At 62.9% G+C, this 26,944-nt stretch overlaps 2 protein-coding genes across 2 annotated transcripts in view; both read left to right on the top strand.

The window, feature by feature from the left end:
• PADI4 (peptidyl arginine deiminase 4) overlaps window positions 1-20,669 on the top strand; it is a 41,817-nt gene extending 21,148 nt beyond the window's left edge. Inside the window, exons 11-16 of the mRNA XM_055574329.1 lie at window positions 3,053-3,207; window positions 16,622-16,751; window positions 17,004-17,121; window positions 17,963-18,033; window positions 18,669-18,809; window positions 20,183-20,669. Coding sequence (XP_055430304.1) covers window positions 3,053-3,207; window positions 16,622-16,751; window positions 17,004-17,121; window positions 17,963-18,033; window positions 18,669-18,809; window positions 20,183-20,416 — 849 coding nt within the window. The 3' untranslated portion in view covers window positions 20,417-20,669. The remainder of the gene's footprint in view (window positions 1-3,052; window positions 3,208-16,621; window positions 16,752-17,003; window positions 17,122-17,962; window positions 18,034-18,668; window positions 18,810-20,182) is intronic.
• Window positions 1-26,944, top strand: part of PADI6 (peptidyl arginine deiminase 6) — a 207,547-nt gene that overhangs the window by 162,619 nt on the left and 17,984 nt on the right. Inside the window, exons 2-3 of the mRNA XM_055574328.1 lie at window positions 24,762-24,909; window positions 25,621-25,804. Coding sequence (XP_055430303.1) covers window positions 24,818-24,909; window positions 25,621-25,804 — 276 coding nt within the window. The 5' untranslated portion in view covers window positions 24,762-24,817. The remainder of the gene's footprint in view (window positions 1-24,761; window positions 24,910-25,620; window positions 25,805-26,944) is intronic.

Below are 26,944 nucleotides of genomic sequence, written 5' to 3'. Positions count from 1 at the left end.
GAGATGGAGTTGCCTCTACGGACGTCGGGTGAAGAGGGTTCTGGGCAGCGGGAAAGCCAGTGCGAAGATCCTGAGGGGGGACGTGCCTGGCATGTCCATGGAGTGGTGAGGAGGCCGGAAGGGGGGCACCGAGTGAGCAAGAGGCAGAGAGGTGGAGAGGCAGGCATGTGGCGGGGATGGGTGTCGCTGGGGGAGATGGGTCCTGGGGCTTCCTGGCCACTGTGAGGCCATTTCTTCAGAATCTGAGATTCTGGAGAATTATTGCAGAGTCTTCAGCAGAGGATGAGTATGATCTGATTGGTGCTATTAAAGGCAGTCTCTGGTTGCATATTGAGAATGGACTGCAGCGAGGAAGGGTAGGGTGGGGGGATTGGGGACAAGGTGACCGCTGTACCTGGTGACAGATGATGGGGCGAGGGGAGTGGAGAAGCAGCCGGCTTCGGGATGTGATTTTATTTTTAATATTTACTTGCTGATCTGCCTGCACCAGGTCTTAGTTTCAGCATGCGGGAGCTTGGGGCATGTGTGGTCTAGGTCCCTGACCAGGGATTCAACCCAGAGTCCCTGCGCTGGGAGTGAGGAGTCTCAGCCCCTGGGCCACCAGGGAAGTCCCTTGGGATACGCTTTGAGGGCAGAATGAACAGGACTTCCTGACACTGTGCGGGACTGACAAGGTGGGACTCCAGGCCTTGCCCTTCGTGGGGGGCAGGCGCCACCCCCTGGGAGGGGAGGGCCAAGGGACGGGCAGGGAACGAGGGAGTGGGGAGCAGGGTCAGCAGTTCTGACTGGGGCAAGTGTGAGATGTTTGGTCAGCCTCCAAGCGGGGCATCAGGCAGGCCAGGGACGCACTCATGGTGTTTGGGAGGGACGTGCAGACCGGGCTGTGAGCCTGGCCATGGTCAGCACGTGGACGGTATTTCTCGAGACCAGGCGAGACCACCAGAGGAGGGAGTGAAAGGAGGACCAGGTCTGTCCCCCTGCCCCCCGCCCCCAGCGCACAGGAGACTCGGAGGGAGCAAAGGGAGGAAGACCGGGAGCACACGGTGTCCCAAACGCCAAGTGCAGAGAGCGTGGGAAGGCCGGGGGAGACCAGCCGACCCAGGCGCCGCTCGTGGACAAGGGAGTCCAGGCACTGCCCGCTGAGCTAACTGCAGCCACAGAGACCCCGAGGGGCATCTTTGCATGCTGACTGTGGCTTGGTTGGTGTTTGCTGTGGGGGCTTCTCCGCTGTGTGCAGCCTCCGCCCGCTGTGGGCTGGGCTTCCCACTGCAGGGGCTCCTCTTGTCTCGTGGCATAGGCTCCGGGCGCTTGGGCTTCAGTAATTGCAGCTCCCAGGTCCCGGGCACAGGCTCGGTAGTTGGGGGCACGGGCTTCGTTGTCCTGTGGCAAGTGGGACCTTCCCGGACCAGGGATTGAACCTGTGTCTCTTGGATTGCAAGGTGGACTCTTAACCACAGGACCACCAGAGGAGCTCAAGGGAGCAGTTTTGATGGCCCAGCAGGGGAGGAGGTCAGGTTGGCAAGGGTTTTAGAATGAAAGCAAGGATTTGGAAATAATGGGTTTTAGACCTGTGGAGTCACAGACCCCCTTGAGACTACGCATCTTCCCACAAAAAATGCACCCAAGCCCACTATTTGGCATCTAGTTTCAGGGCGTCTGTGGCCCCCGTGAAGCCCCAGGGTACAAATCATCAATCTGTAGGAAGTAGAGTTAGAGGTGGGCTTCCCTGGTGGCTCAGCTGGTAAAGAATCCACCTGCAATGCAGGAGACCCCAATTCGATTCCTGGGTCAGGAAGATCCCCTGGAAAAGGGATAGGCTACCCACTCCAGTATTCTTGCCTGGAGAACCCCCATGGGCAGAGGAGCCTAGTGGGCTACAGTCCATGGGGTCACAAAGAGTCAGACATGACTGAGTGACTGAGCACGCACAGAAGCAGAGGGTTAGAGGTTCAGTAGGTGGGCTGGATGATGGCCCCTCAAATGGGCCCTAACCCCCAGAAGCAGATGCCATCTTACATAGAACGGGGGCTTTGTGAATGAGAGTAAGGCAGGGACCTTGTGATGGGGACTCCCCTGGGTGACCTGGGAGGACTCCACGCCATCACAAGGCCCCTCATGAAGGGGGAGCAGGGTCAGGATGGGAAAAGACTTCCGATGTCAGCAACAGAGACTGGAGTGATGGGCACTGAATATGGAAGAAGAGCCGCCAGCCAGCTGACCACTAGAAGCTGAAAAAGGAAAGGAAGCGGGGTCTCTCCCAGAGCCTCCAGAAGGAGCCAGCCTGCCACCCCTTGATTTCAGTCCCGTGAGGCTGACTTCAGACCTCTGAGCTCAGAGCCGTCGGCTCACAGCGGCAGCTGGAAGCCAACGCGGGGTGGGAGGGGCGCCGCCCCCGCGGTCTTCTCACGAGGACGAGGGGCCACAGCCCCGTGGGGAGGCCCACTGCAGCCCCAGGTCAGGACGCGCCCCGTGTGGACCAGGAGCGTCTGCTGTAGAGACAGCTCGAGTCGCAGTCTTCCTGACCGTAGTTTCTGCTCCGAGGACAGAGATGGTACCTGGCAGATTCATTTTCACACCCGAGTTAAGGTTTATGAAGTGGGCTTCCCCAGTGCTCAGGGGTAAAGAATCCACCTGCCAATGCAGGAGACGCAGGAGACATGGGTTCGATTCCTGGGTCAGGAAGATCCCCTGATGGAGGAAATGGGGACCCACTCCAGTATTCTTCCTTGGGAAATCCAGTGGACCGAGGAGCCTGACAGGCTATAAATACATGGAGTCACAAAGAGTGGGACACAGCTGAGCGACTGAGCACGCTCACACACACGCAAGGTTTAGAAGCCGCGGGCGCCCCTCAGAGACTCATAAACCCCCTCTCTTGCCCGCGCTGACTCAGCCTTCCTTCAGAATCCCTCAGATAGTAATGGGACCTGCTCTGAACCAGTGGCCGGAGGGTTTCTTCTGTGACCAAGCTCATCTTTAAACCTGGACCCCACGCCCTCTTCCCCAAGACCTTGGGTTCTCTAACTCTTGGCCCCTGCTCCTCCCACCCCAGGGTCCAGATTTTGGCTACGTGACTCGCGGGCCCCAGACGGGCAGTGTGACTGACCTCGACTCCTTTGGGAACCTGGAAGTGAGCCCCCCAGTGATGGTCAGGGGGAAGGCGTACCCGCTGGGCAGGATTCTCATTGGGGACAGTGGTTACCCCAGGTAAGGAGAGGTGGGGGGAGGGGGCGGCAGACTCAGGGGTGCAGGGGAGTGGGGCGCAGCAGAGGCCAGAGCAGAGGGCTTCCCTGCTGGCTCCTGGCCAAGAGGGCTCATAGGGGACATCCCTGGGGTCCCATGGTTTAAGATTCCACCCTTCCAACATGGGGGGCGTGGGGTGGATCCCTGGCTAGGAAACGAAGACCCTGCCTGCTTCTCAGTGCAGAAAAAAAAAAAGAGGGCCCAAAAAACTTGAGGGACTGTGGGGAATCAAAGCATACAGCAAAGAACACCCAGTGAGGAGCCCAGCAGTTCCAAGCTCACCTCGGCCACCTGCACGCTTCGGGTCTGTGAATGTTTGCTGAGCACCTGCTTTGCGCGAGCCCTGTGCCAGGAGCCGGCAGGGAGTGTGGCCCTGGACAGGACGGGCAAGCCCTGCCGCTGTCCTGGTGGGGACGACGCGCCACAGAAAAGCTAACAAATAAGATTTTCCAGCAGTAAAGAAAGCACAAAAGTGGGGCAGAAGAGGAGAGGGAAGTGGGGTAGGGAGACCGAGGAGGGCTTCTCTGGGGCGGGGCCCAGGCCCGATGACAAGCAGGACATGGCCGCGTGGAGATCTGGAGCAGAGAGCTCCTGGGCAGGGACTTCCCTGGTGGTCCAGCGACTGAGACTCCGAGCTCCCAACACAGGGGGGCTCGGGTTCCACTCCTGCTCAGGGAACAAGATCCCATATGCAGCAGCTAAGAGTCTGCGGGCTGCAACCAAAGTGTCCACAAGCCACATCTAAGACCCGCTGAAGCCAAATAAATAGACAGTTTTTGAAAAGATCATGGGCAAAGGCCCTGAGGCAGGAATGAACTTGGTGGGTTCAAGGTTAGAGGGGCTAAAACAGAACCGAGCAAGCATAAGAGTGAAGGGCCGGGTCACGAGGGCCCCTGGAGCTCAGGGAAGGGGGAGCACGGAGGCCGGGTCACGAAGGCCCCTGGAACTCAGGGCAGGGGGAGCACGGAGGCCGGGTCACGAAGGCCCCAGGAGCTCAGGGCAGGGGACTCACGGAGGCCGGGTAACAAAGGCCCCTGGAGGTCAGGGCAGGGGACTCACGGAGGCCGGGTCACGAAGGCCCCAGGAGCTCAGGGCAGGGGACTCACGGAGGCCGGGTCACGAAGGCCCCTGGAGCTCAGGGCAGGGGACTCACGGAGGCCGGGTCACGAAGGCCCCTGGAGCTCAGGGCCGGGGGAGCACGGAGGCCGGGTCACCAGGCCCCTGGAGGACAGGGCAGGGGGAGCAGGTAGGCCGGTTCACGAAGGCCCCTGGAGCTCAGGGCAGGGGACTCACGGAGGCCGGGTCACGAAGGCCCCTGGAGGTCAGGGCAGGGGGAGCACGGAGGCCGGGTCACGAAGGCCCCTGGAGCTCAGGGCAGGGGGAGCACGGAGGCCGGGTCACGAAGGCCCCTGGAGCTCAGGGCAGGGGGAGCACGGAGGCCGGGTCATGAAGGCCCCTGGGGCTCAGGACAGGGGTAGTACGGAGGCCGGGTCACGAAGGCCCCTGGAGCTCAGGGCAGGGGGAGCACGGAAGCCGGGTCACGAAGGCCCCTGGAGCTCAGGGCAGGGGACTCACGTAGGCCGGGTCACGAAGGCCCCTGGAGGTCTGGGCAGGGGGAGCACGGAGGCCAGGTCACGAAGGCCCCTGGAGCTCAGGGCAGGGGGAGCACGGAGGCCGGGTCACGAAGGCCCCTGGGCTCAGGGCAGGGGGAGCACATAGGCCGGTTCACGAAGGCCCCTGGAGCTCAGGGTAGGCGACTCACGGAGGCCGGGTCACGAAGGCCCTTGGAGGTCAGGGCAGGGGGAGCACGGATGCTGGGTCACGAAGGCCCCTGGAGGTCAGGGCAGGGGGAGCACGGAGGCCGGTTCACGAAGGCCCCTAGAGCTCAGCGCAGGGGGAGCACGGAGGCCGGGTCACGAAGGCCCCTGGAGCTCAGGGCAGGGGGAGCACATAGCCCGGTTCACGGAGGCCCCTGGAGCTCAGGGTAGGGGACTCACGGAGGCCGGGTCACGATGGCCCCTTGAGCTCAGGGCAGGGGGAGCACGGAGGCCGGGTCACGAAGGCCCCTGGAGCTCAGGGCAGGGGGAGCACGGAGGCCGGGTCACGAAGGTCCCTGGAGCTCAGGGCAGGGGGAGCACATAGGCCGGTTCACGAAGGCCCCTGGAGCTCAGGGCAGGGGACTCACGGAGGCCGGGTCACGAAGGCCCTTGGAGCTCACGGCAGGGGGAGCACGTAGGCCGGTTCACGAAGGCCCCTGGAGCTCAGGGCAGGGGGAGCACATAGGCCGGTTCACGAAGGCCCCTGGAGCTCAGGGCAGGGGGAGCACGGAGGCCGGGTCACGAAGGCCCTTGGAGCTCACGGCAGGGGGAGCACGTAGGCCGGGTCACGAAGGCCCCTAGAAGTCAGGGAAGGGGGAGCACGGAGGCCGGGTCATGAAGGCCCCTGGAGGTCAGGGCAGGGGGAGAACGGAGGCTGGGTCACGAAGGCCCCTGGAGCTCAGGGCAGGGGACTCACGGAGGCCGGTCACAAAGGCCCATGGAAGTCAGGGCAGGGGGAGCCCGGAGGCCGGGTCACAAAGGCCCCTCGAGTTCAGGGCAGGGGGAGCACGTAGGCCGGGTCACGAAGGCCCATGGAGCTCAGGGCAGGGGGAGCACGGAGGCCGGGTCACGAGGCCCCTGGAGATCAGGGCAGGAGGATAACGGTGGCCTGGTCACGAAGGTCCCTGGAGCTCAGGGCAGGGGACTCACGGAGGCCGGGTCACGAAGGCCCCTGGAAGTCAGGGCAGGGGGAGCATGGAGGCCGGGTCACGAAGGCCCCTGGAAGTCAGGGCAGGGGTAGCACAGAGGCCGGGTCACGAAGGCCCCTGGAGCTCAGGGCAGGAGGATAACGGTGGCCTGGTCACGAAGGTCCCTGGAGCTCAGGGCAGGGGACTCACGGAGGCCGGGTCACGAAGGCCCCTGGAGATCAGGGCAGGGGGAGCACGGAGGCCGGTTCACGAAGGCCCCTGGAGCTCAGGGCAGGAGGATAACGGTGGCCTGGTCACGAAGGTCCCTGGAGCTCAGGGCAGGGGACTCACGGAGGCCGGGTCACGAAGGCCCCTGGAGCTCAGGGTGGGGGACTGACGGAGGCCGGGTCACGATGGCCCCTAGAGCTCAGGGCAGGGGGAGCACGGAGGCCGGGTCTCGAAGGCCCCTGGAGCTCAGGGCAGGGGGAGCACAGAGGCCTGGACACTAAGGCCCCTGGAGCTCAGGGCAGGGGGAGCACGGAGGCCGGGTCACGATGGCCCCTGGAGCTCAGGGCAGGGGGAGCACGGAGGCCGGGTCACGAAGGCCCCTGGAGCTCAGGGCAGGGGGAGCACGGAGGCCGGGTCACGAAGGCCCCTGGAGCTCAGGGCAGGGGGAGCACATAAGCCGGTTCACGAAGGCCCCTGGACCTCAGGGTAGGGGACTCACGGAGGCCGGGTCACGAAGGCCCCTGGAGGTCAGGGCAGGAGGAGCACAGAGGCCGAGTCACGAAGGAGGTCAGGGCAGGGGGAGCACGGAGGCCGGGTCACGAAGGAGGTCAGGGCAGGAGGAGCACAGAGGCCGAGTCACGAAGGAGGTCAGGGCAGGGGAAGCACGGAGTCCGGGTCACGAAGGCCCCTGGAGCTCAGGGCAGGGTTAGCACGTAGGCCGGGTAACGAAGGCCCCTGGAGGTCAGGGCAGGGGGAGCACGGAGGCCGGGTCACGAAGGCCCCTGGAGGTCAGGGCAGGGGGAGCACGGAGGCTGAGTCACGAAGGCCCCTGGAGGTGAGGGCAGGGGGAGCACGGAGGCCGGGTCACGAAGGCCCCTGGAGCTCAGGGCAGGGGGAGCACGAAGGCCGGGTCACGAAGCCCCCCTGGAGCTCAGGGCAGGGGGAGCACGGAGGCCGGGTCACGAAGGCCCCTGGAGGTCAGGGCAGGGGGAGCACAGAGGCCGGTTCACGAAGGCCCCTGGAGCTCAGGGCAGGGGGAGCATGGAAGCCGGGTCACGAAGGCCCCTGGAGCTCAGGGCAGGGGTAGCACAGAGGACGGGTCACGAAGGCCCCTGGAGCTCAGGGTAGGGGACTCACGGAGGCCGGGTCACGAAGGCCCCTGGAGGTTAGGGCAGTGGAAGCACGGAGGCCGGGTCACGAGGCCCCTGGAGTTCAGGGCAGGGGGAGCAGGTAGGCTGGGTCACCAAGGTCCCTGGAGCTCAGGGCAGGGGGAGCACGTAGGCCGGTTCACGAAGGCCCATGGAGCTCAGGGTAGGGGACTCATGGAGGCCGGGTCACGAAGGCCCCTGGAGCTCAGGCCAGGGGGAGCACGGAGGCCGGGTCACGAAGGTCCCTGGAGCTCAGGGCAGGGGGAGCACGTAGGCTGGTTCACGAAGGCCCCTGGAGCTCATGGCAGGGGGAGCACGGAGGCCGGGTCACGAAGGCCCCTGGAGCTCAGGCCAGGGGGAGCACATAGGCCGGTTCACGAAGGCCCCTGGAGCTCAGGGTAGGGGACTCACGGAGGCCGGGTCACGAAGGCCCCTGGAGCTCAGGCCAGGGGGAGCACGGAGGCCGGGTCACGAAGGTCCCTGGAGCTCAGGGCAGGGGGAGCACGTAGGCTGGTTCACGAAGGCCCCTGGAGCTCATGGCAGGGGGAGCACGGAGGCCGGGTCACGAAGGCCCCTGGAGCTCAGAGCAGGGGGAGCACATAGGCCGGTTCATGAAGGCCCCTGGAGCTCAGGGTAGGGGACTAACGGAGGCCAGGTCACGAAGGCCCCTGGAGCTCAGGGCAGGGGGAGCACCAAGCCGGTTCACGAAGGCCCCTGCAGCTCAGGGCAGGGGGAGCACGGAGGCCGGGTCACGAAGGCCCCTGGAGCTCAGGGCAGGGGGAGCACATAGGCCGGTTCACGAAGGCCCCTGGACCTCAGGGTAGGGGACTCACGGAGGCCGGGTCACGAGGCCCCTGGAGCTCAGGGCAGGGGGAGCACGGAGGCTGGGTCACGAAGGCCCCTGGAGCTCAGGGTAGGGAACTCACGGAGGACAGGTCACGAAGGCCCCTGGAGCTCAGGGCAGGGGGAGCATGGAGGCCGGGTCACGAAGGCCCCTGGAGCTCAGGGCAGGGGGAGCACATAGGCCGGTTCACGAAGGCCCCTGGAGCTCAGGGTAGGGAACTCACGGAGGACAGGTCACGAAGGCCCCTGGAGCTCAGGGCAGGGGGAGCATGGAGGCCGGGTCACGAAGGCCCCTGGAGCTCAGGGCAGGGGGAGCACATAAGCCGGTTCACGAAGGCCCCTGGACCTCAGGGTAGGGGACTCACGGAGGCCGGGTCACGAAGGCCCCTGGAGGTCAGGGCAGGAGGAGCACAGAGGCCGAGTCACGAAGGAGGTCAAGGCAGGGGGAGCACGGAGGCCGGGTCACGAAGGAGGTCAGGGCTGGAGGAGCACAGAGGCCGAGTCACGAAGGAGGTCAGGGCAGGGGGAGCACGGAGGCTGGGTAACGAAGTCCCCTGGAGGTCAGGGCAGGGGACTCACGGAGGCCGGTCACAAAGGCCCCTGGAAGTCAGGGCAGGGGGAGCCCGGAGGCCGGGTCACAAAGGCCCCTCGAGTTCAGGAGAGGGGGAGCACGGAGGCCGGGTCACGAAGGCCCATGGAGCTCAGGGCAGGGGGAGCACGGAGGCCGGGTCACGAGGCCCCTGAAGCTCAGGGCAGGGGGAGCACAGAGGCCTGGTCACGAAGGCCACTGGAACTCAGGGCAGGGGGAGCACGGAGGCCGAATCACGAAGGCCCCTGGAAGTCAGGGCAGGGGGAGCACAGAGGCCGGGTCACGAAGGCCCCTGGAGCTCAGGGCAGGAGGATCACGGTGGCCTGGTCACAAAGGTCCCTGGAGCTCAGGGCAGGGGACTCACGGAGGCCGGGTCACGAAGGCCCCTGGAAGTCAGGGCAGGGGGAGCACGGAGGCCGGTTCACGAAGGCCCCTGGAGCTCAGGGCAGGGGACTCACGGAGGCCGGGTCACGAAGGCCCCTGGAAGTCAGGGCAGGGGGAGCACGGAGGCCGGGTCACGAAGGCCCCTGGAGCTCAGGGAAGGGGGAACACGGAGGCCGGTTCACGAAGGCCCCTGGAGCTCAGGGTGGGGGACTGACGGAGGCCGGGTCACGATGGCCCCTAGATCTCAGGGCAGGGGGAGCACGGAGGCCGGGTCACGAAGGCCCCTGGAGCTCAGGGCAGGGGGAGCACGGAGGCCGGGTCACGAAGGCACCTGGAGGTCTGGGCAGGGGGAGCATGGAGGCTGGTTTACGAAGGCCCCTGGAGCTCAGGGCAGGGGGAGCATGGAGGCCGGGTCACGAAGGCCCCTGGAGCTCAGGGCAGATGGAGCATGGAGGCCGGGTCACGAAGGCCCCTGGAGTTCAGGGCAGGGGGAGCACGGAGGCCGGGTCACGAAGGCCCCTGGAGGTCTGGGCAGGGGGAGCATGGAGGCTGGTTCACGAAGGCCCCTGGAGCTCAGGGCAGGGGGAGCATGGAGGCCGGGTCACGAAGGCCCCTGGAGCTCAGGGCAGATGGAGCATGGAGGCCGGGTCACGAAGGCCCCTGGAGCTCAGGGCAGGGGGAGCACGGAGGCCGGGTCACAAAGGCCCCTGGAGCTCAGGGCAGGGGGAGCACGGAGGCCGGGTCACGAAGGCCCCTGGAGGTCTGGGCAGGGGGAGCACGGAGGCCAGGTCACGAAGGCCCCTGGAGCTCAGGGCAGGGTTAGCACGTAGGCTGGGTAACGAAGTCCCCTGGAGGTCAGGGCAGGGGACTCACGGAGGCCGGTCACAAAGGCCCCTGGAAGTCAGGGCAGGGGGAGCCCGGAGGCCGGGTCACAAAGGCCCCTCGAGTTCAGGAGAGGGGGAGCACGGAGGCCGGGTCACGAAGGCCCATGGAGCTCAGGGCAGGGGGAGCACGGAGGCCGGGTCACGAGGCCCCTGAAGCTCAGGGCAGGGGGAGCACAGAGGCCTGGTCACGAAGGCCACTGGAACTCAGGGCAGGGGGAGCACGGAGGCCGAATCACGAAGGCCCCTGGAAGTCAGGGCAGGGGGAGCACAGAGGCCGGGTCACGAAGGCCCCTGGAGCTCAGGGCAGGAGGATCACGGTGGCCTGGTCACAAAGGTCCCTGGAGCTCAGGGCAGGGGACTCACGGAGGCCGGGTCACGAAGGCCCCTGGAAGTCAGGGCAGGGGGAGCACGGAGGCCGGTTCACGAAGGCCCCTGGAGCTCAGGGCAGGGGACTCACGGAGGCCGGGTCACGAAGGCCCCTGGAAGTCAGGGCAGGGGGAGCACGGAGGCCGGGTCACGAAGGCCCCTGGAGCTCAGGGAAGGGGGAACACGGAGGCCGGTTCACGAAGGCCCCTGGAGCTCAGGGTGGGGGACTGACGGAGGCCGGGTCACGATGGCCCCTAGATCTCAGGGCAGGGGGAGCACGGAGGCCGGGTCACGAAGGCCCCTGGAGCTCAGGGCAGGGGGAGCACGGAGGCCGGGTCACGAAGGCACCTGGAGGTCTGGGCAGGGGGAGCATGGAGGCTGGTTTACGAAGGCCCCTGGAGCTCAGGGCAGGGGGAGCATGGAGGCCGGGTCACGAAGGCCCCTGGAGCTCAGGGCAGATGGAGCATGGAGGCCGGGTCACGAAGGCCCCTGGAGTTCAGGGCAGGGGGAGCACGGAGGCCGGGTCACGAAGGCCCCTGGAGGTCTGGGCAGGGGGAGCATGGAGGCTGGTTCACGAAGGCCCCTGGAGCTCAGGGCAGGGGGAGCATGGAGGCCGGGTCACGAAGGCCCCTGGAGCTCAGGGCAGATGGAGCATGGAGGCCGGGTCACGAAGGCCCCTGGAGCTCAGGGCAGGGGGAGCACGGAGGCCGGGTCACAAAGGCCCCTGGAGCTCAGGGCAGGGGGAGCACGGAGGCCGGGTCACGAAGGCCCCTGGAGGTCTGGGCAGGGGGAGCACGGAGGCCAGGTCACGAAGGCCCCTGGAGCTCAGGGCAGGGGGAGCATGGAGGCCGGGTCACGAAGGCCCCTGGAGCTCAGGGCAGATGGAGCATGGAGGCCGGGTCACGAAGGCCCCTGGAGCTCAGGGCAGGGGGAGCACGGAGGCCGGGTCACAAAGGCCCCTGGAGCTCAGGGCAGGGGGAGCACGGACGCCGGGTCACGAAGGCCCCTGGAGGTCTGGGCGGGGGGAGCACGGAGGCCAGGTCACGAAGGCCCCTGGAGCTCAGGGTGGGGGGAGCACATAGGCCGGTTCACGAAGGCCCCTGGAGCTCAGGGTGGGGGACTCACGGAGGCCGGGTCACGATGGCCCCTAGAGTTCAGGGCAGGGGGAGCATGGAGGCAGGGTCACGAAGGCCCCTGGAGCTCAGGGCAGGGGGAGCACGGAGGCCGGGTCACGATTGCCCCTGGAGCTCAGGGCAGGGGGAGCACGGAGGCCTGGTCACGAAGGCCCCTGGAGCTCAGGGCAGGGGGAGCACGGAGGCCGGGTCACTAAGGCCCTTGGAGCTCAGGGCAGGGGACTCACAGAGGCCGGGTCACGAAGGCCCCTGGAGGTCTGGGCAGGGGGAGCACAGAGGCTGGGTCACGAAGGCCGCTGGAGCTCAGGGCAGGGGAAGCACGGAGGCCGGCTTACGAAGACCCCTGGAGCTCAGGGCAGGGGACTCACGGAGGCTGGGTCACGAAGGCCCCTGAGCTCAGGGCAGGGGGAGCACGGAGGATGGGTCACGAAGGTCCCTGGAGCTCAGGGAAGGGGGAGCACAGAGACCGGGTCACGAAGGCCCCTGGAGCTCAGGGCAGGGGGAGCACATAGGCCGGTTCACGAAGGCCCCTGGAGCTCAGGGTAGGGGACTCACAGAGGCCGGGTCACGAAGGCCGCTGGAGCTCAGGGCAGGGGAAGCACGGAGGCCGGCTTACGAAGACCCCTGGAGCTCAGGGCAGGGGACTCACGGAGGCCGGGTCACGAAGGTCCCTGGAGCTCAGGGAAGGGGGAGCACAGAGACCGGGTCACGAAGGCCCCTGGAGCTCAGGGCAGGGGGAGCACATAGGCCGGTTCACGAAGGCCCCTGGAGCTCAGGGTAGGGGACTCACAGAGGCCGGGTCACGAAGGCCCCTGGAGGTCAGGGCAGGGGGAGCACGGAGGCCGGGTCACCAGGCCCCTGGAGCTCAGGGCAGGGGGAGCACGGAGGCCTGGTCACGAAGGCCCCTGGAGCTCAGGGCAGGGGGAGCACAGAGGCCGGGTCACTAAGGCCCTTGGAGCTCAGGGCAGGGGACTCACAGAGGCCGGGTCACGAAGGCCCCTGGAGGTCAGGGCAGGGGTAGCACAGAGGCCGGGTCACGAAGGCCCCTGGAGCTCCCGGCAGGAGGATCGCGGTGGCCTGGTCACGAAAGTCCCTGGAGCTCAGGGCAGGGGACTCACGGAGGCCGGGTCACGAAGGCCCCTGGAGGTCAGGGCAGGGGGAGCACGGAGGCCGGGTCACGAAGGCCCCTGGAGCTCAGGGCAGGGGGAGCACATAGGCCGGTTCACGAAGGCCCCTGGAGCTCAGGGTGGGGGACTCACGGAGGCGGGGTCACGAAGGCCCTTGGAGCTCAGGGCAGGGGGAGCACGGAGGCCGGGTCACGAAGGCCCCTGGAGCTCAGGGCAGGGGGAGCACGGAGACCGGTTCACGAAGGCCCCTGGAGCTCAGGGCAGGGGGAGCACGGAGGCCGGGTCACGAAGGCCTCTTGAGCTCAGAGCAGGGGGATCACGGAGGCCGGGTCACGAAGTCCTCTGGAGCTCAGGGCAGTGGGAGCACATAGCCCGGTTCACGGAGGCCCCTGGAGCTCAGGGTAGGGGACTCACGGAGGCCGGGTCACGATGGCCCCTTGAGCTCAGGGCAGGGGGAGCACGAAGGCCGGGTCACGAAGGCCCCTGGAGCTCAGGGCAGGGGGAGCACGGAGGCCGGGTCACGAAGGCCCCTGGAGGTCAGGGCAGGGGGAGCACAGAGGCCGGTTCACGAAGGCCCCTGGAGCTCAGGGCAGGGGGAGCATGGAAGCCGGGTCACGAAGGCCCCTGGAGCTCAGGGCAGGGGGAGCACGGAGGCCGGGTCACGAAGGCCCCTAGAAGTCAGGGCAGGGGGAGCACGGAGGCCGGGTCATGAAGGCCCCTGGAGGTCAGGGTAGGGGGAGCACGGAGGCTGGGTCACGAAGGCCCCTGGAGCTCAGGGCAGGGGACTCACGGTGGCCGGTCACAAAGGCCCCTGGAAGTCAGGGCAGGGGGAGCACGGAGGCCTGGTCACGAAGGCCACTGGAGCTCAGGGCAGGGGGAGCACGGAGGCCGGGTCACGAAGGCCCCTGGAAGTCAGGGCAGGGGGAGCACGGAGGCCGGGTCACGAGGCCCCTGGAGCTCAGGGCAGGGGTAGCACAGAGGCCGGGTCACGAAGGTCCCTGGAGCTCAGGGCAGGGGACTCACGGAGGCCGGGTCACGAAGGCCCCTGGAAGTCAGGGCAGGGGGAGCACGGAGGCCGGTACACGAAGGCCCCTGGAGCTCAGGGCAGGAGGATCACGGTGGCCTGGTCACGAAGGTCCCTGGAGCTCAGGACAGGGGACTCACGGAGGCCGGGTCACGAAGGCCACTGGAGCTGAGGGCAGGAGGAGCATGGAGGCCGGTTCACGAAGGCCCCTGGAGCACAGGGCAGGGGGAGCACGGAGGCCAGGTCACGAAGGCCCCTGGAGCACAGGGCAGGGGACTCACGGAGGCCGGGTCACGAAGGCCCCTGGAAGTCAGGTCAGGGGGAGCACGAGGCCGGTTCACGAAGGCCCCTGGAGCTCAGGACAGAGGGAGCACGGAGGCCGGGTCACGAAGGCCCCTGGAGCTCAGGGCAGGGGGATCTTGTAGGCCGGGTCACGAAGGCCCCTGGAGCTCAGGGCAGGGGGAGAACGGAGGCCGGGTTACGAAGGCCCCTGGAGCTCAGGGCAGGGGGAGCACGGAGGCCAGTCACGAAGGCCCCTGGAAGTCAGGGCAGGGGGAGCCCGGAGGCCGGGTGACGAAGGCCCCTGGAGCTCAGGGCAGGAGGAGCATGGAGGCCAGTCACGAAGGCCCCTGGAAGTCAGGGCAGGGGGATCACGTAGGCCGGGTCACGAAGGCCCCTGGAGCTCAGGGCAGGGGACTCACGGAGGCCGGGTCACAAAGGCCCCTGGAGCTCAGGGCAGGGGACTCACGGAGGCCGGGTCACGAAGGCCCCTGAAGGTCAGGGCAGGGGGAGCTCGGAGGCCAGGTCACGAAGGCCCCTGGAGCTCAGGGCAGGGGACTCACGGAGGCCGGTCACAAAGGCCCCTGGAAGTCAGGGCAGGGGAACCCGGAGGCCGGGTCACAAAGGCCCCTGGAGCTCAGGGCAGAGGGAGCACAGAGGCCGTGCCACGAAGGCCCCTGGAGCTCAGGGCAGGGGGAGTATGGAGGTCGGGTCACGAAGGCCCCTGGAGCTCAGGGCAGGGGACTCACGGAGGCCGGGTCACGAAGGCCCCTGGAGCTCAGGGCAGGGGACTCACGGAGGCCGGGTCACGAAGGCCACTGGAGATCAGGGCAGGGGGAGCTCGGAGGCCGGGTCACGAAGGCCCCTGGAGCTCAGGGCAGGGGAGTCACGGAGGCCGGGTCACGAAGGCCCCTGGAGCTCAGGGCAGGGGGAGCACGGAGGCCGGGTCACGAAAGCCCCTGGAGCTCAGGGCAGGGGGAGCACGGAGGCCGGGTCACGAAGGCCCCTGGAGGTCTGGGCAGGGGGAGCACGGAGGCCGGGTCACAAAGGCCCCTGGAGCTCAGGGCAGGGGACTCACGGAGGCCGGTCACAAAGGCCCCTGGAAGTCAGGGCAGGGGGAGCCCGGAGGCCGGGTCACAAAGGCCCCTGGAGCTCAGGGCAGGGGGAGCATGGAGGCCGGATCACGAAGGCCCCTGGAGCTCAGGGCAGGAGGAGCATGGAGGTCGGGTCACGAAGGCCCCTGGAGCTCAGGGCAGGGGACTCACGGAGGCCGGGTCACGAAGGCCCCTGGAGCTCAGGGCAGGGGGAGCACGGAGGCTGGGTCACGAAGCCCCCCTGGAGCTCAGGGCAGGAGGAGCACGGAGGCCAGTCACGAAGGCCCCTGGAAGTCAGGGCAGGGGGATCACGTAAGCCGGGTCACGAAGGCCCCTGGAGCTCAGGGCAGGGGAGCACGTAGGCCGGTTCACGAAGGCCCCTGGAGCTCATGGCAGGGGGATCAAGGAGGCCAGGTCACGAAGGCCCCTGAGCTCAGGACAGGGGGATATTGGAGGCCGGGTCACAAAGGCCCCTGGAGGTCAGGGCAGGGGGATTACAGAGGCCGGGTCACAAAGGCCCCTGGAGGTCAGGGCAGGAGGAGCACGGAGGCCGGGACTGTGAAGGGGTGTGTGTGAGGGCGCACAGCTGACAAGGGGGCATGGACTCGGTGGGGCCAGCTCCACACCCCACGGCAACGCTGCTCACGACACCAGCGTCCAGGCAGAGTCAACAGGCAGCGCTTGCAGAAGCTAAGGACTGGCCCTACGTCCTTCACTGACTCCATGCCTCGGTTGTCCCCAGTAAAACTGGGGTGACATTTTCTAAACTCCTCAGATGGTAGGAGATATGATAATAACAAAAGGCATCCCAGGGTCTGAACCCCTTCTCTGAAGAATCCTGACCGCTTCACCAAGTCCCAGGCCCTCAGAGACTTCCTTGGTAACTCCCACCTTTGTGGACTCCCCCACCCCCGTCTCCCCATGAAAGGGAAAGTGTTAGTTACTCGGTCACTTGTGTCCAACTCTTTGTGAGTCCATGGACTGTAACCCACCAGGCTTCTCTGTCCATGGGATTCTCCAGGCAAGAATACTGGAGTGGATTGCCATTTCCTTCTCCAGGGGATGTTCCCAACCCAGGGATTGAACCCGGTCTCCTGAACTGCGAGCAGATCCTTCACCAGCTGAGCCACCAGGGAAGCCCATCTCCCATTGCTGCTGTTGCTGTTCAGTTGCTCAGTCACGTCCAACTCTTTGTGACCCCATGAACCGCAGCACACCGGACTTCCCTGTCCTTCATCTCTCGGAGCTTGCTCAAACTCATGTCCACCGAGTCGATGATACCATCCAACCATCTCATCCTCTGTCGTGCCCTTCTCCTCCCGCCCTCATCTTGCCCAGCATCAGGGTCTTTTTCCAGTGAGTCGGCTCTTGGCATCAGATGGCCAAAGTACTGGAGCTTCAGCTTCAGAGTCAGTCCTTCCAATGAATATTCAGGGTTGATTTCCTCTAGGATTGACTGGGTTGACCTTGCTGTCCAAGGGACTCTCAAGAGTCTTCTCCAGCACCACAGCCCAAAAGCATACCTGTCTCCTCATAACACCCCTATGTTGGCAGCAAGGAGAGCCAGGAGATGCACCAGACCCTGCAGGACTTCCTGGGTGCCCAGCAGGTGCAGGCCCCGGTGAGACTCTACTCTGACTGGCTGTCTGTGGGCCACGTGGACGAGTTCCTGAGCTTCGTTCCGGTGCAAAAGAAGGTGTGGTCTGGGGGGGCTGCCTGAAGGAAGCCACAGGCCTCCTTCCCAGGTTCCCAGACTCAGCTCTGCCTCTGCCGGGGAGGGTGGGGGACACTGACCTTATCTTCCCAAATCTTTCTCCCTCACCCAGAAGGGGGCATGGAAGAAGCAGCCAGCCTAGGTCCAAGCCCCCACTCCCCATACCCTTGGCAGAGCCTTCCTCCCGGGAGCCCCAGGGACCAAACTAACCTCTGACCGCAGGCTTTCTGCCCCCAGGGCTTCCGGCTTCTCCTGGCCAGCCCCAGGGCCTGCTACCGACTGCTCCAGGAGCAGCTGAAGGAGGGCCATGGGGAGGCCCTGCTGTTCCAAGGGGTCAAGAGTAAGTTGGCTGCGCCTGGTCTTTCCCCTGGGAAGCTTCCTCTGCCTGCACATGGTCTCCCATCCCCAGATGGAATCACTCAGGCCACTGGCATCTTCCGCCCAGCCACCGGGCACCAGGCACTGTGCCGGGTGCTGGGGGTGCTGCGTGAACAGGGAAGAGGAGGTCCCTGCCCTCGGGACTCACAGTCTGGGGAGAGTGAGTTCAGGAAGCAGCAACACAGGGGCTTTGAGGGGTGTCTGGGAGGAGCCCCAGGAAGGTTTCCTGGAGGAGGCAAAGATCAGGCCTGAGTATGAGAGGTGAGCAGGAGTTGGCCAGATAAACGGGGCAGTGGCATGGGACTAAAGATAGTCCAGATAATCCAGGCAGAAGGAACAGCCAAGGCTCAGAGGCAGGAGAAAGCAAGATGTGTTTGAGGATCTGAAAAAAAGTTTAATCCGGATGGAGCAGAGAATGAAATATTTTTTTCAATGATGTCCACAGACTGAGGCTGGAGTCAGAGGTTGAAGTCACTACAACTGAGAGTTTTCACCTAGTATCTGTACAAGTCATGGAGCATCAGGCAATGGTCAGGCCTCTGTTTGCCCCTCAGGAAACAGGATCCCTCTGGAGATGAGAGAATTTACAGGACTGAAAGTAACGCTCTTAATAAGAACTTACCCTGTGTAAACTACTTTATTAAAGTCATTTACCTCCCAGATACTCATAACAAACCTGTGTGTTCTGAATCATCGCTGCCCCCATTTTATAGATGGGAAAACTGAGTCCCTACTGGACCTTCGGGGAAGAGCAAAGTGGCTCTCTGAATTCACCTGCTTCTTTTTCTTTTTCTCCACGACAGAAAAAAAACAGCAGAAAATAAAGGACATTCTGTCAGACGAGAAACTGAGAGAACACAATTCCTATGTGGAGGTACTAGCCTGGCCATTCTGGGCACGTCACACCCCCAGCAACCTGACACTCGCCCCCACCCCCATGCCCAGCTCTCTTCCCCGAGGTTAGAAGCCCAGGACAGAGCCTTCCGGGTGATCAGTGCCGGGATCTGGGTCAGTGTGTGTGTGTGTGTGTCTGTGTGTGTGTGTCTGTGTGTGTCTGTGTATGTGAGTGTGTGTGTGTGTCTGTGTCTCTGTGTGTGTGTGTCTGTGTGTCTCTGTGTGTGTGTGTCTGTGTATGTGAGTGTGTGTGTGTGTCTGTGTCTCTGTGTGTGTGTGTGTCTCTGTGTGTGTATGTCTCTGTGTGTGTGTGTGAGAGAGAGAGAGAGAGAGAAAAGAGTTGGCAAAGTCAGAGAAAGACAGGGCAGACTCAGAAACAGGCACGGAGACGTGCAAGAGGCCAAGCTCTGGAGCGGCGGGAATTGCAGGACACTGAAGCAGAGCCCGGGGCAGGGGCTGAGCAAAGGCAAGCAGGAGGGGGGCCAGGAGGTGCCCCGCTGCCTTCCTGGCCCTGTCTCAGGTCCTCCGGTTAAACCGACCCGCCTGTACCCCCACCCCCGACCCCCGAGGCCCCGCCCTACCCCACCCACCGCCGCCCCTCCTCCCGCCCCCCAGAAATGCATCGACTGGAACCGGGCGGTGCTGAAGAGGGAGCTGGGCCTGACCGAGCGGGACATCGTGGACATCCCGCAGCTCTTCAAGCTCATCAAAGACTCGCGAGGGACCCCCAAGGCCGAAGCCTTTTTCCCAAACATGGTGAGAATGCGGACCTCCGAGCCTGCCCAGCTTTGCCCGCAGTCTTAAGTCTAAGAGGCCGCGTGGGCTGTGGATCCAGCAGGCTTGGCTGTCTCCTCACCCCTTGGGGTTTGCGTGGCCCTCTCCGGCTTACAGTGCCTTTAAGAGGCAACCGCCTGGGGGTGAATGACTGTTGTCACCCCGCTTTACAGACGATGCGCAGGGGAGTCAGGTCTCTGGCAAGAGCTGGGGTTCAGAGCTTGGGGTGTGGCTCCCTTGTGTCAGGCCGGGTGGTCTGCAAACTGGGTTCTCCGGGACCCTGGGGTTCCAAGACAGGGCCTCCCTCGCATGGTTTAGACTCGTCTCTATTTTACGCTTTGAGATATTGCAGAAAATTTTGCTTAGAAAAAAGATTCCTTGGCTCAAACAAGACAGGAGGAAGCACCATCCTGTTAACCCCCACTGCTGAATAGTTCCTTGGCCCCAAGCATTTCATTTCTTTCTGCAGTTTAGCCCAGGGGGAAAGAAAGCGGATGCCTGAGGCTGGGGGTGCAGCGTCTCAGAGGGCTCAGGGCTGACTCGGTTCCTCCTCCCTGTGAGGCCTCACAGGGCGCCGTGCCAGGAGCTGGGGGCGAGGGCCTGGGCGTGGAGCGGGCAGAGCAGTCGAGAGTGCCAGGCAGCTGGCACGGGCCGAGTCTGAGGGCCGAGATGTCCCTTCAGTGACTCAGCCCTGGAGACTGACCCCGAGCTCACTGAGCGCTGCCCAGGCTGCGTGCCTGTCCTCATCCAGCTGTCACACCTGGAAATGTGTTTGGTTGGCTCTTTCTGCTGATGCGGCGCAGAGGCAAGTGACTTGCCCGAGGCCGCACAGCCGTATAACGGTCCTGGGATTCGAATCCACGGCCGCCTCCCAGTGCGACACCTCATGTGAACGACTGTGGAGGAAGCACCGTTGTTTACATCACGCCTGTGCGTGGAAACTGCCATAAAGCGTGTAGCCGCTTATTCACCGGATCGTAGTCTCGGCAGATCTGCATCAAGTGCCTCCTGTGTGCCAGGCACTGAGCTGGGGGCTGTGGGAGCCCAGAGGATGAGCAGTTGCGAGTCTGGAGAGTCACGGGCCGCGTCACAGAGGCAGCGGCAGCGGAGCCGGGCCTTGAGGAATTGAGTTTGCCGGAGGGTGGCAGTGAGGAGGGGGGAAGGGTTGAGAAATGGACCCCAGAGTCCGAAGGCTTGGGTACAGGACCTAGCCTCACTCCCTCGCCTTCAGTAGCTCACATCGCCTTCCCGGGCCTCCGTTTGCTGGCCTGTGAAGTGGGCTGTTATGGGGGACACTCAGGTGGTGCCGCAAGCCGCACGCGGCTGCCCCTGACCCGGGCGCCCCCTCCCCGCAGGTGAACATGCTGGTGCTGGGCCGGCACCTGGGCATCCCCAAGCCCTTCGGGCCCGTCATCAACGGCCGCTGCTGCCTGGAGGAGGAGGTGCGGTCCCTGCTGGAGCCGCTGGGCCTCCACTGCACCTTCCTCGACGACTACTATGCCTACCACGTCCGGCAAGGGAACGTGCACTGCGGCACCAACGTGCGCCGCCAGCCCTTCCCCTTCAAGTGGTGGCACGTGGAGCCCTGAGCCGGCGCCGCCTCGGGACGCTCCTGGCCTGGCTCCGGCTTAGTTACGTGAATAATTTCGGTGCTTTGTCTCTGTTACAGCAATTTACTTCTCATGTTTAGCTGTTCTATACTCATGAAGGGCTTTAAAGCAATGTTCTTGTATTTTCAACAATAAGCTTGATTTTTACAAGACTATGTTAGAAGGTTGATCCCACGGTGATGGTCTGACCTCCTGTGACCCACCAAAGCATTAAAGATGGGAGCAGCATCTTTCCAGCAGCTTTGATTTCCCAGATCTAAGGATGGTCAATTCTTACTCAACCAGCCCATCAACTGATACCTCCTCTCTCCTAAAGGAGATACTTGTTTCTGCCAGATTTAATTACCGAAAAAACACCCCAACACACATCTGGACCAAATATTCGATAACATCATGTATCAAAATAAATTTATTAAAAGTATTCAAAGACCGCTTCAAAGTTTACTGCCATGAGGACCGTTTTTGGCACTCTTGATGGACACAGTCACTCATTCCAGGACACACACCAACCAAGAGTTCAAACACAGACCGCCTCAGCTTTAGAGTGGCGTGAGGCAAAGTACTGCAGATCTGTAGTCGTGAAGCGAAGTCGCTCACTCATGTCTGCTCTTTTCGACCCCATGGACTGTAGCCCACCAGGCTCCTCTGTCCATGGGATTTCCCGGGCAAGAATACTGGAGTGGGTTGTCATTTCCTTCTCCAGGGGGTCTTCCTGACCCAGGAATTGAACCTGTGTCTCCTGAGTTGGCAGGTGGATTCTTTACCACTGAGCCACCTGAGAAGCCGGAGCAGCCCTTCTGTTAGTCGCTCAGTTGTGTCTGACTCTTTGTGACCCCGTGGACTCTAGCCCGCCAGGCTCCTCTGTCCATGGGATTCTCTAGGCAAGAAGGCAAGAACACTGGAGTGGGTTGTTGTTGTTCAGTCGTGTCTGACTCTTTGAGACCCCACGGACTGCACCACACCAGATTTCCCTGTCCTTCACCATCTCCTGGAGCTTACTCAAACTCATGTCCCTCGAGTCGGTGATGCCACCCAACCATCTCATCCTCTGTTGTCCCCTTCTCCTCCTGTCTTCAGTCTTTCCCAGCATCAGCATGTTTTCCAATGAGTCTGCTCTTCGCATCAAGTGGCCAGAGTATTGGAGCTTCAGCTTTAGCATCAGTCCTTCCAATGAATAGTCAAGGTTGATTTCCTTTAGGATTAACTGGTTTGATCTCCTTGCCGTCCAAGGGACTCTCAAGAGTCTTCTCCAGTACCACAGTTACTGGAGAAGACTCTTGAGAGATGGAAAACATCAGTTCTTCAGAGCTCAGCCTTCTTTTGGAGAAGGCAATGGCAACCCACTCCAGTACTCTTGCCTGGGAAATCCCATGTACAGAGGAGCCTGGTAGGCTGCAGTCCATGGGGTCGCTAAGAGTCAGACACAACTGAGCATCTTCACTTTCACTTTTCACTTTCACGCACTGGAGAAGGCAATGGCAACCCACTCCACTGTTCTTACCTTGAGAATCTCAGGGATGGGGGGAGCCTGGTGGGCTGCCATCTATGGGGTTGCACAGAGTCGGACACGACTGACGTGAGTTAGCAGCAGCAGCAGCAGCCTTCTTTATGGTCCAACTCTCACATCAAATTACTGGAAAAACCACAGCTTTGACTAGACGGTCACGACTGAGCACAGCACAGCAACTTTCAAACATCTGAATTGAGATTGGTGACTGTTTTATGTCTGGTTCCTGGAAACAGATTCTGAGATGAAGGCTTCCTCGCAGGAGGTTTTTGGGGGACTGTGGGGGTGCTCTTAGGAACCACACCTGGGAGGGTGTGGGGGCGGGGCAGCAGGAGATAATGAGCTGGGAAGCAGCGGCCACCGAGGGTTTGGGAAACCCCCCCAGGACGCTCTGGAGCTGGGTCCTCAGAGTTGTCCTGAATTGAGACAAGCAGCCTGCCCGTTGTCTCCCCACGGTGGGTGTAGCTGCCCCCAAGGCGGGGTGATGATGACCTCGGGAACTGGCAGTAGACAATTTTAGGAGGGAGACTTGCTGTGAGCAGCCAGAAACCATCGCCTGCAGCAGCTGGGGAGTTAGTGCCTCCACCCCAAATACCATGGTGTCCGCCAGGGACACTGGGACTTGACCACCTCAGAGTGATGCAGAAATGTCACTGCGGGGCTGAGGCAGGACTTCCTACATGGGATGAGCATGCGCGGAAGTGTGGAGATCCATGCAGAGCTGTTTTAAGGTCACAAACACCTCGCTTCATTGGGAGACCTAGGGAAGCCCACTGGGTTATTTCGGCCCGGCAGGGGGAGGGGAGTGGGGGTCATTTAGTCATTTGGGGCCACAAGAGTGTATTGAGCACCTACTGTGTCCAGGCCCCTCCCTTTTGTGGGTGCTGGGGAGTCAGTGGTGAACAAGTGTCCCCTAGAGGGGGAGCAGGACCTGCTCTAGACACAGCCAAGCCCCTCTTGCGCCTGAGATGTCTCTGTGCACCAGGCCGAGGGCCCCCCCCCACAACTATACTCGGAGCCGCACACAAGGCAGGGCTGCGCTCGGGTGGGAGGGACCGAGCTCCTGAGCTGTTCTGCTCCAGAGCCCTGAGCCCTGAGCCCAGCCCTCTTGAGCCCTCCCCAGTCAGGCCGCCCCACCCACCAGCCAGCCTCTGGCTGACGTGTATGAGCAGACGGCTGGGTGTGAGTGAGTCATTTGGGGTGTGAGCTTACACATGGCCGGTGCCTCCTATCTGAGGGGCTAAAATTTTAGAGTTTTCCTGGCCACCCCCTGCCTGCAAGAGCCCCCAGAACAAAGCCACTCCTGATAGTTACACTGCAAACTTAAAACCTCCAGCAAAGGTTTTTCTTTTAATCTCAAAGTCACCAAGCCCGGCTCACTGAGTGACCTTCACATGGTACCCAATTTATGTCCCCCCAGGCTGTTATACATGGCTTAATCATCACAGCATCACGTGCCAGGGCAAAAGATCGAAAACAAATGTCTGTACATGATGAAACTTACTCAGAATACTACACAGCCCTGAAAAGGGATCAGGGTGCTTTTTTACACACCTCATACGTACATGATATGAAGAACTTCTGAGTTATACTGCGAAGTGAACGTAGCAAGGTATGGAATACTGAGCAGTATAAAAGTGAAAAGGAGGGGTGGACATAGATTCATGTTGGCTTGGTGACCTGTAACATCTGTTTGGAAAGATTTAGAACGCGAAGCCACTGGCTGCATCCACATTAGGGAACTAATGGGAGAGACAGAAGGAGGGAAACTGTGTTGCAAGCCCCCTTTTGAACTTGGACCCATATGACTGTCATATGTATTCGAGAATAACCATCAGTTCAGTTCAGTCGCTCAGTCGTGTCCGACTCTTTGCGACCCCATGAATCGAAGCACGCCAGGCCTCCCCGTCCATCACCAACTCCCGGAGTTCACCCAGACTCACGTCCATTGAGTCAGTGATGCCATCCCGCCATCTCATCCTCTGTCGTCCCCTTCTCCTCCTGCCCCCAATCCCTCCCAGCATCAGGGTCTTTCCCAATGAGTCAACTCTTCGCACGAGGTGGCCAAAGTACTGGATTAACCCACCCTTAAAACAAACAGTCCTAAACTTGGCTGGTGAGCCCCGTGGGCTACAGCAGGTGTTCTCATTTCTTGGCTCAGCGAACTCAGCGGAGATGCGGACCTTGCGCAGCGGGGGTCCTCCGTCCGCTCTTTCCACCAATCCCTGCGCGCCCCCGGCTGGGAGCTGATGACACAGCTGTGCTCAAGGAGCCCCCTAACCACCTGGGGAGGGGCGCAGCTGCCTGGACCCCAGGAGTTTGCAGCTTTAACCGGCGCCACCCGCTAGTCAGTTTTGCAGCCATCGGAGCCCTGGGAACCACTGGTCCATCAGTTACCATTTTCCAGGAAGCCCACACCTTAGGATCGAGGCCCCAAAGTCTAGAGGGGCTGCCCGGTGCCCCTCTCCTGCCAGGGCCCCACGCACCCCCTACAGATCCCTGCTCCTGACAGCTCCCAGCTTAGTTACGCCTCCAGCACCAAGGCCAGGTTGACCAATCCCAGGCAGCAGCTTTCCAGCTGGAGGCCGGAGCGCCAGGCAGCCAGCCCCAGCCCCTGCACGTCTGCAGGCATTAGCTGCTTAATGAATTGGTGCTGCCCCGGCTCTGACCCCAGCTGCACCTCAGCAGCGCCTCTCCTCCCAGCAAACCTCCGCGGAGGAAATCAGTTACACTCCAGCAGCTGCTACAGCCTCCTTAACAAGGGGGCGGGCTGGAGGCCCCTGGCCCATAAGAGGGGCGGGCGGTGGGAGCGACCCCGGGGTTGTCAGAGGTTACCGTGCCGGGTGGGGGTAGTCAGCCCAGAGGGCCGTGCCATGGCCTTCCGGAACATCGTCCCTCTGTCCCTGGACAGCCCAACCCACGCTGTGTGTGTGCTGGGCATGGAGATCTTCTTAGACGTCAGCGGGTGAGGAGCTGGGAGCGGGTCCGGGCGGGGAGGCTGGTGAGGCTCTTTGCCTGGGGCGCCCTTGGCTTACGCGGGAGTCGGGGGTTAACTGCACGCTCTGTAACCTACCCCGCTGTCCTGCTCCATCTCAAGGAGCTGAGTTTGGGTCTTTAAGGGCCTCCCAGTCCTGTTTCTACTGCTCCTAGACTGTGGGACCTTGGAAGCACGTGCCTTGCCCTCTCTCGGTCCCCTTCCCCATGAAATGGGGTGAGGGTGACCCCCGAGGAGGCTGTGCGGACTGATGGAGGCTCCTGTGAGCTGGAGCTGCCATGGGAGGCTAACCCTAACCCTAACCCTAACCCCTGCCTTCCCCTGGTCATGGCACAGACCTGCCAGGCCTTGCTTTTCCCCCGTAGGCCGCCCTCGTGGCTCAGACAAGGGGCCCTCCCCCCCTTGGAAGGGGGGCGTTCATGAATAAGATGTAGCTTGGTAACTACATGGTAGCGGATGCGGGAGGTGGGGTCTGGGCTGCAGCTTGTCTCGGGCCTGCAAGGGGTCCTGGGAGCAGGGCGTGGTGAGGGGAAGGCTGGCGTGTTAGGACCCAAAAGCGCTTTGACTGTGAGTTGGAGGGCCTCAGCAGCGGAGAGGCTGGGGGCACCCCCTCCAGCTGGGCTCCGGGACGAGAAGGCGGGGCTCCTGTGCACCAAGCTCTGTCTGCTCGCCGGCCCCCAGGTGTGCCCCGCGGATGTGCGAGTCCTTCTCCGTGGACGCGTCTCTGGGGGTCGTGGTCCGCGTCTGCGGCGCAGACCCGGTGGAGAGCAGGGAGAAGCCGGCCGCGCCCCGCTGGCCCCTGTCACGCCCCACGGACGTGCTGGTGGCGATGACGTCCCCCAACTTCGCTGAGGACGAGGGCAAGGTAGGCCTTGGGAGGGGGGGGAGGTGAGGGCAGCTTGCCCAGGAGGCGCTAACAAAAGCCCTGGGGGCTCCCTCCTGACAGCTGGGGTTTCCTGAGCTCTGAGTCTGAAAACTTCAGAGCCAAATGCTTTGATCGCATTCAGTGCTTGCAACCAAACTTTGACCCACTTTTACAGACAAAGAAACTGAGGCACGGAGTCAGAGACGCACCCTGCTCAAGCCAGTAACTGGCTGAGCAGGGATTCAAGCTCAAGGGTGTCTGTCTCCTCCATTCGTGCTTCTGACCACCGCACTAGCTTCCAAATTAGCTTTTTTAAAGTCTGGCCTAAAAGGTTTCAGCAGTAGGACTCAGGCTTTTTGGCTCAGGCTGGTCTCCCAGACATGGAGCCTCTTGATGAAACTTAAGAGCTACCACGGGTCCGATGCTGAGTACCAGGTCACGTTTCCCGAGGTCGGCGTTCCCTCTGTTCATGTGTGAGGAAACGGAGCCACAGCCTAAGGGGCCACACCCAGGATCTGAGCCCAAGCCCATGCCCATCCTCTGGGCAGGATGCCGCCCTGATGGGGCCCGGGGCAGAGAGGTGGACTCTCAGCTCGAACAATGGGCTCGGCTAAATCTGAGCGGTTAGTGGTGGTGAGTAATTAAAATCACGTGATGCCCAGGCCTCGGCCCCTGCCAACCAAACCATCCTCTGGGCCTCATAGCTCCCAGGTGACCCCCGTGTGAGGCTGAGCCGGCACAGCTGAGGGAAGCACGTTTAGGACCTGGGGGCTCTTGTTGCCAGAATGTTCCAGAGGATAGTCAGCAGGGGGCTAAGCTGGGATGACTGAGAGGGAGTACACACCAGCCTCTACACCCGTGCCCAGGGCAGGTGACTCCCCAAGAGGCAGGTGAAAAAGTCGCTCAGTCGTGTCCGACTCTTTGCAGCCCCATGGACAATACAGTCCATGGGATTCTCCAGGCAGAATACTGGAGTGGGTAGCCTTTCCCTTCTCCAGGGCATCTTCCCAACCCAGGAATTGAACCCAGGTTTCCCACATTGCAGGCAGATTCTTTACCAGCTGAGCCACAGGGAAGCCCAAGAGACAGGTAGGACACTCAGCGAGCGTCTCAGATAAGGACTGAGGCTGTGATGTGGCC

Source organism: Bubalus kerabau, chromosome 3, assembly GCF_029407905.1.
Source record: "Bubalus kerabau isolate K-KA32 ecotype Philippines breed swamp buffalo chromosome 3, PCC_UOA_SB_1v2, whole genome shotgun sequence".
Classification (NCBI taxonomy): domain Eukaryota; kingdom Metazoa; phylum Chordata; class Mammalia; order Artiodactyla; family Bovidae; genus Bubalus; species Bubalus kerabau.
This window is presented reverse-complemented; position numbering and strand designations above follow the sequence as displayed.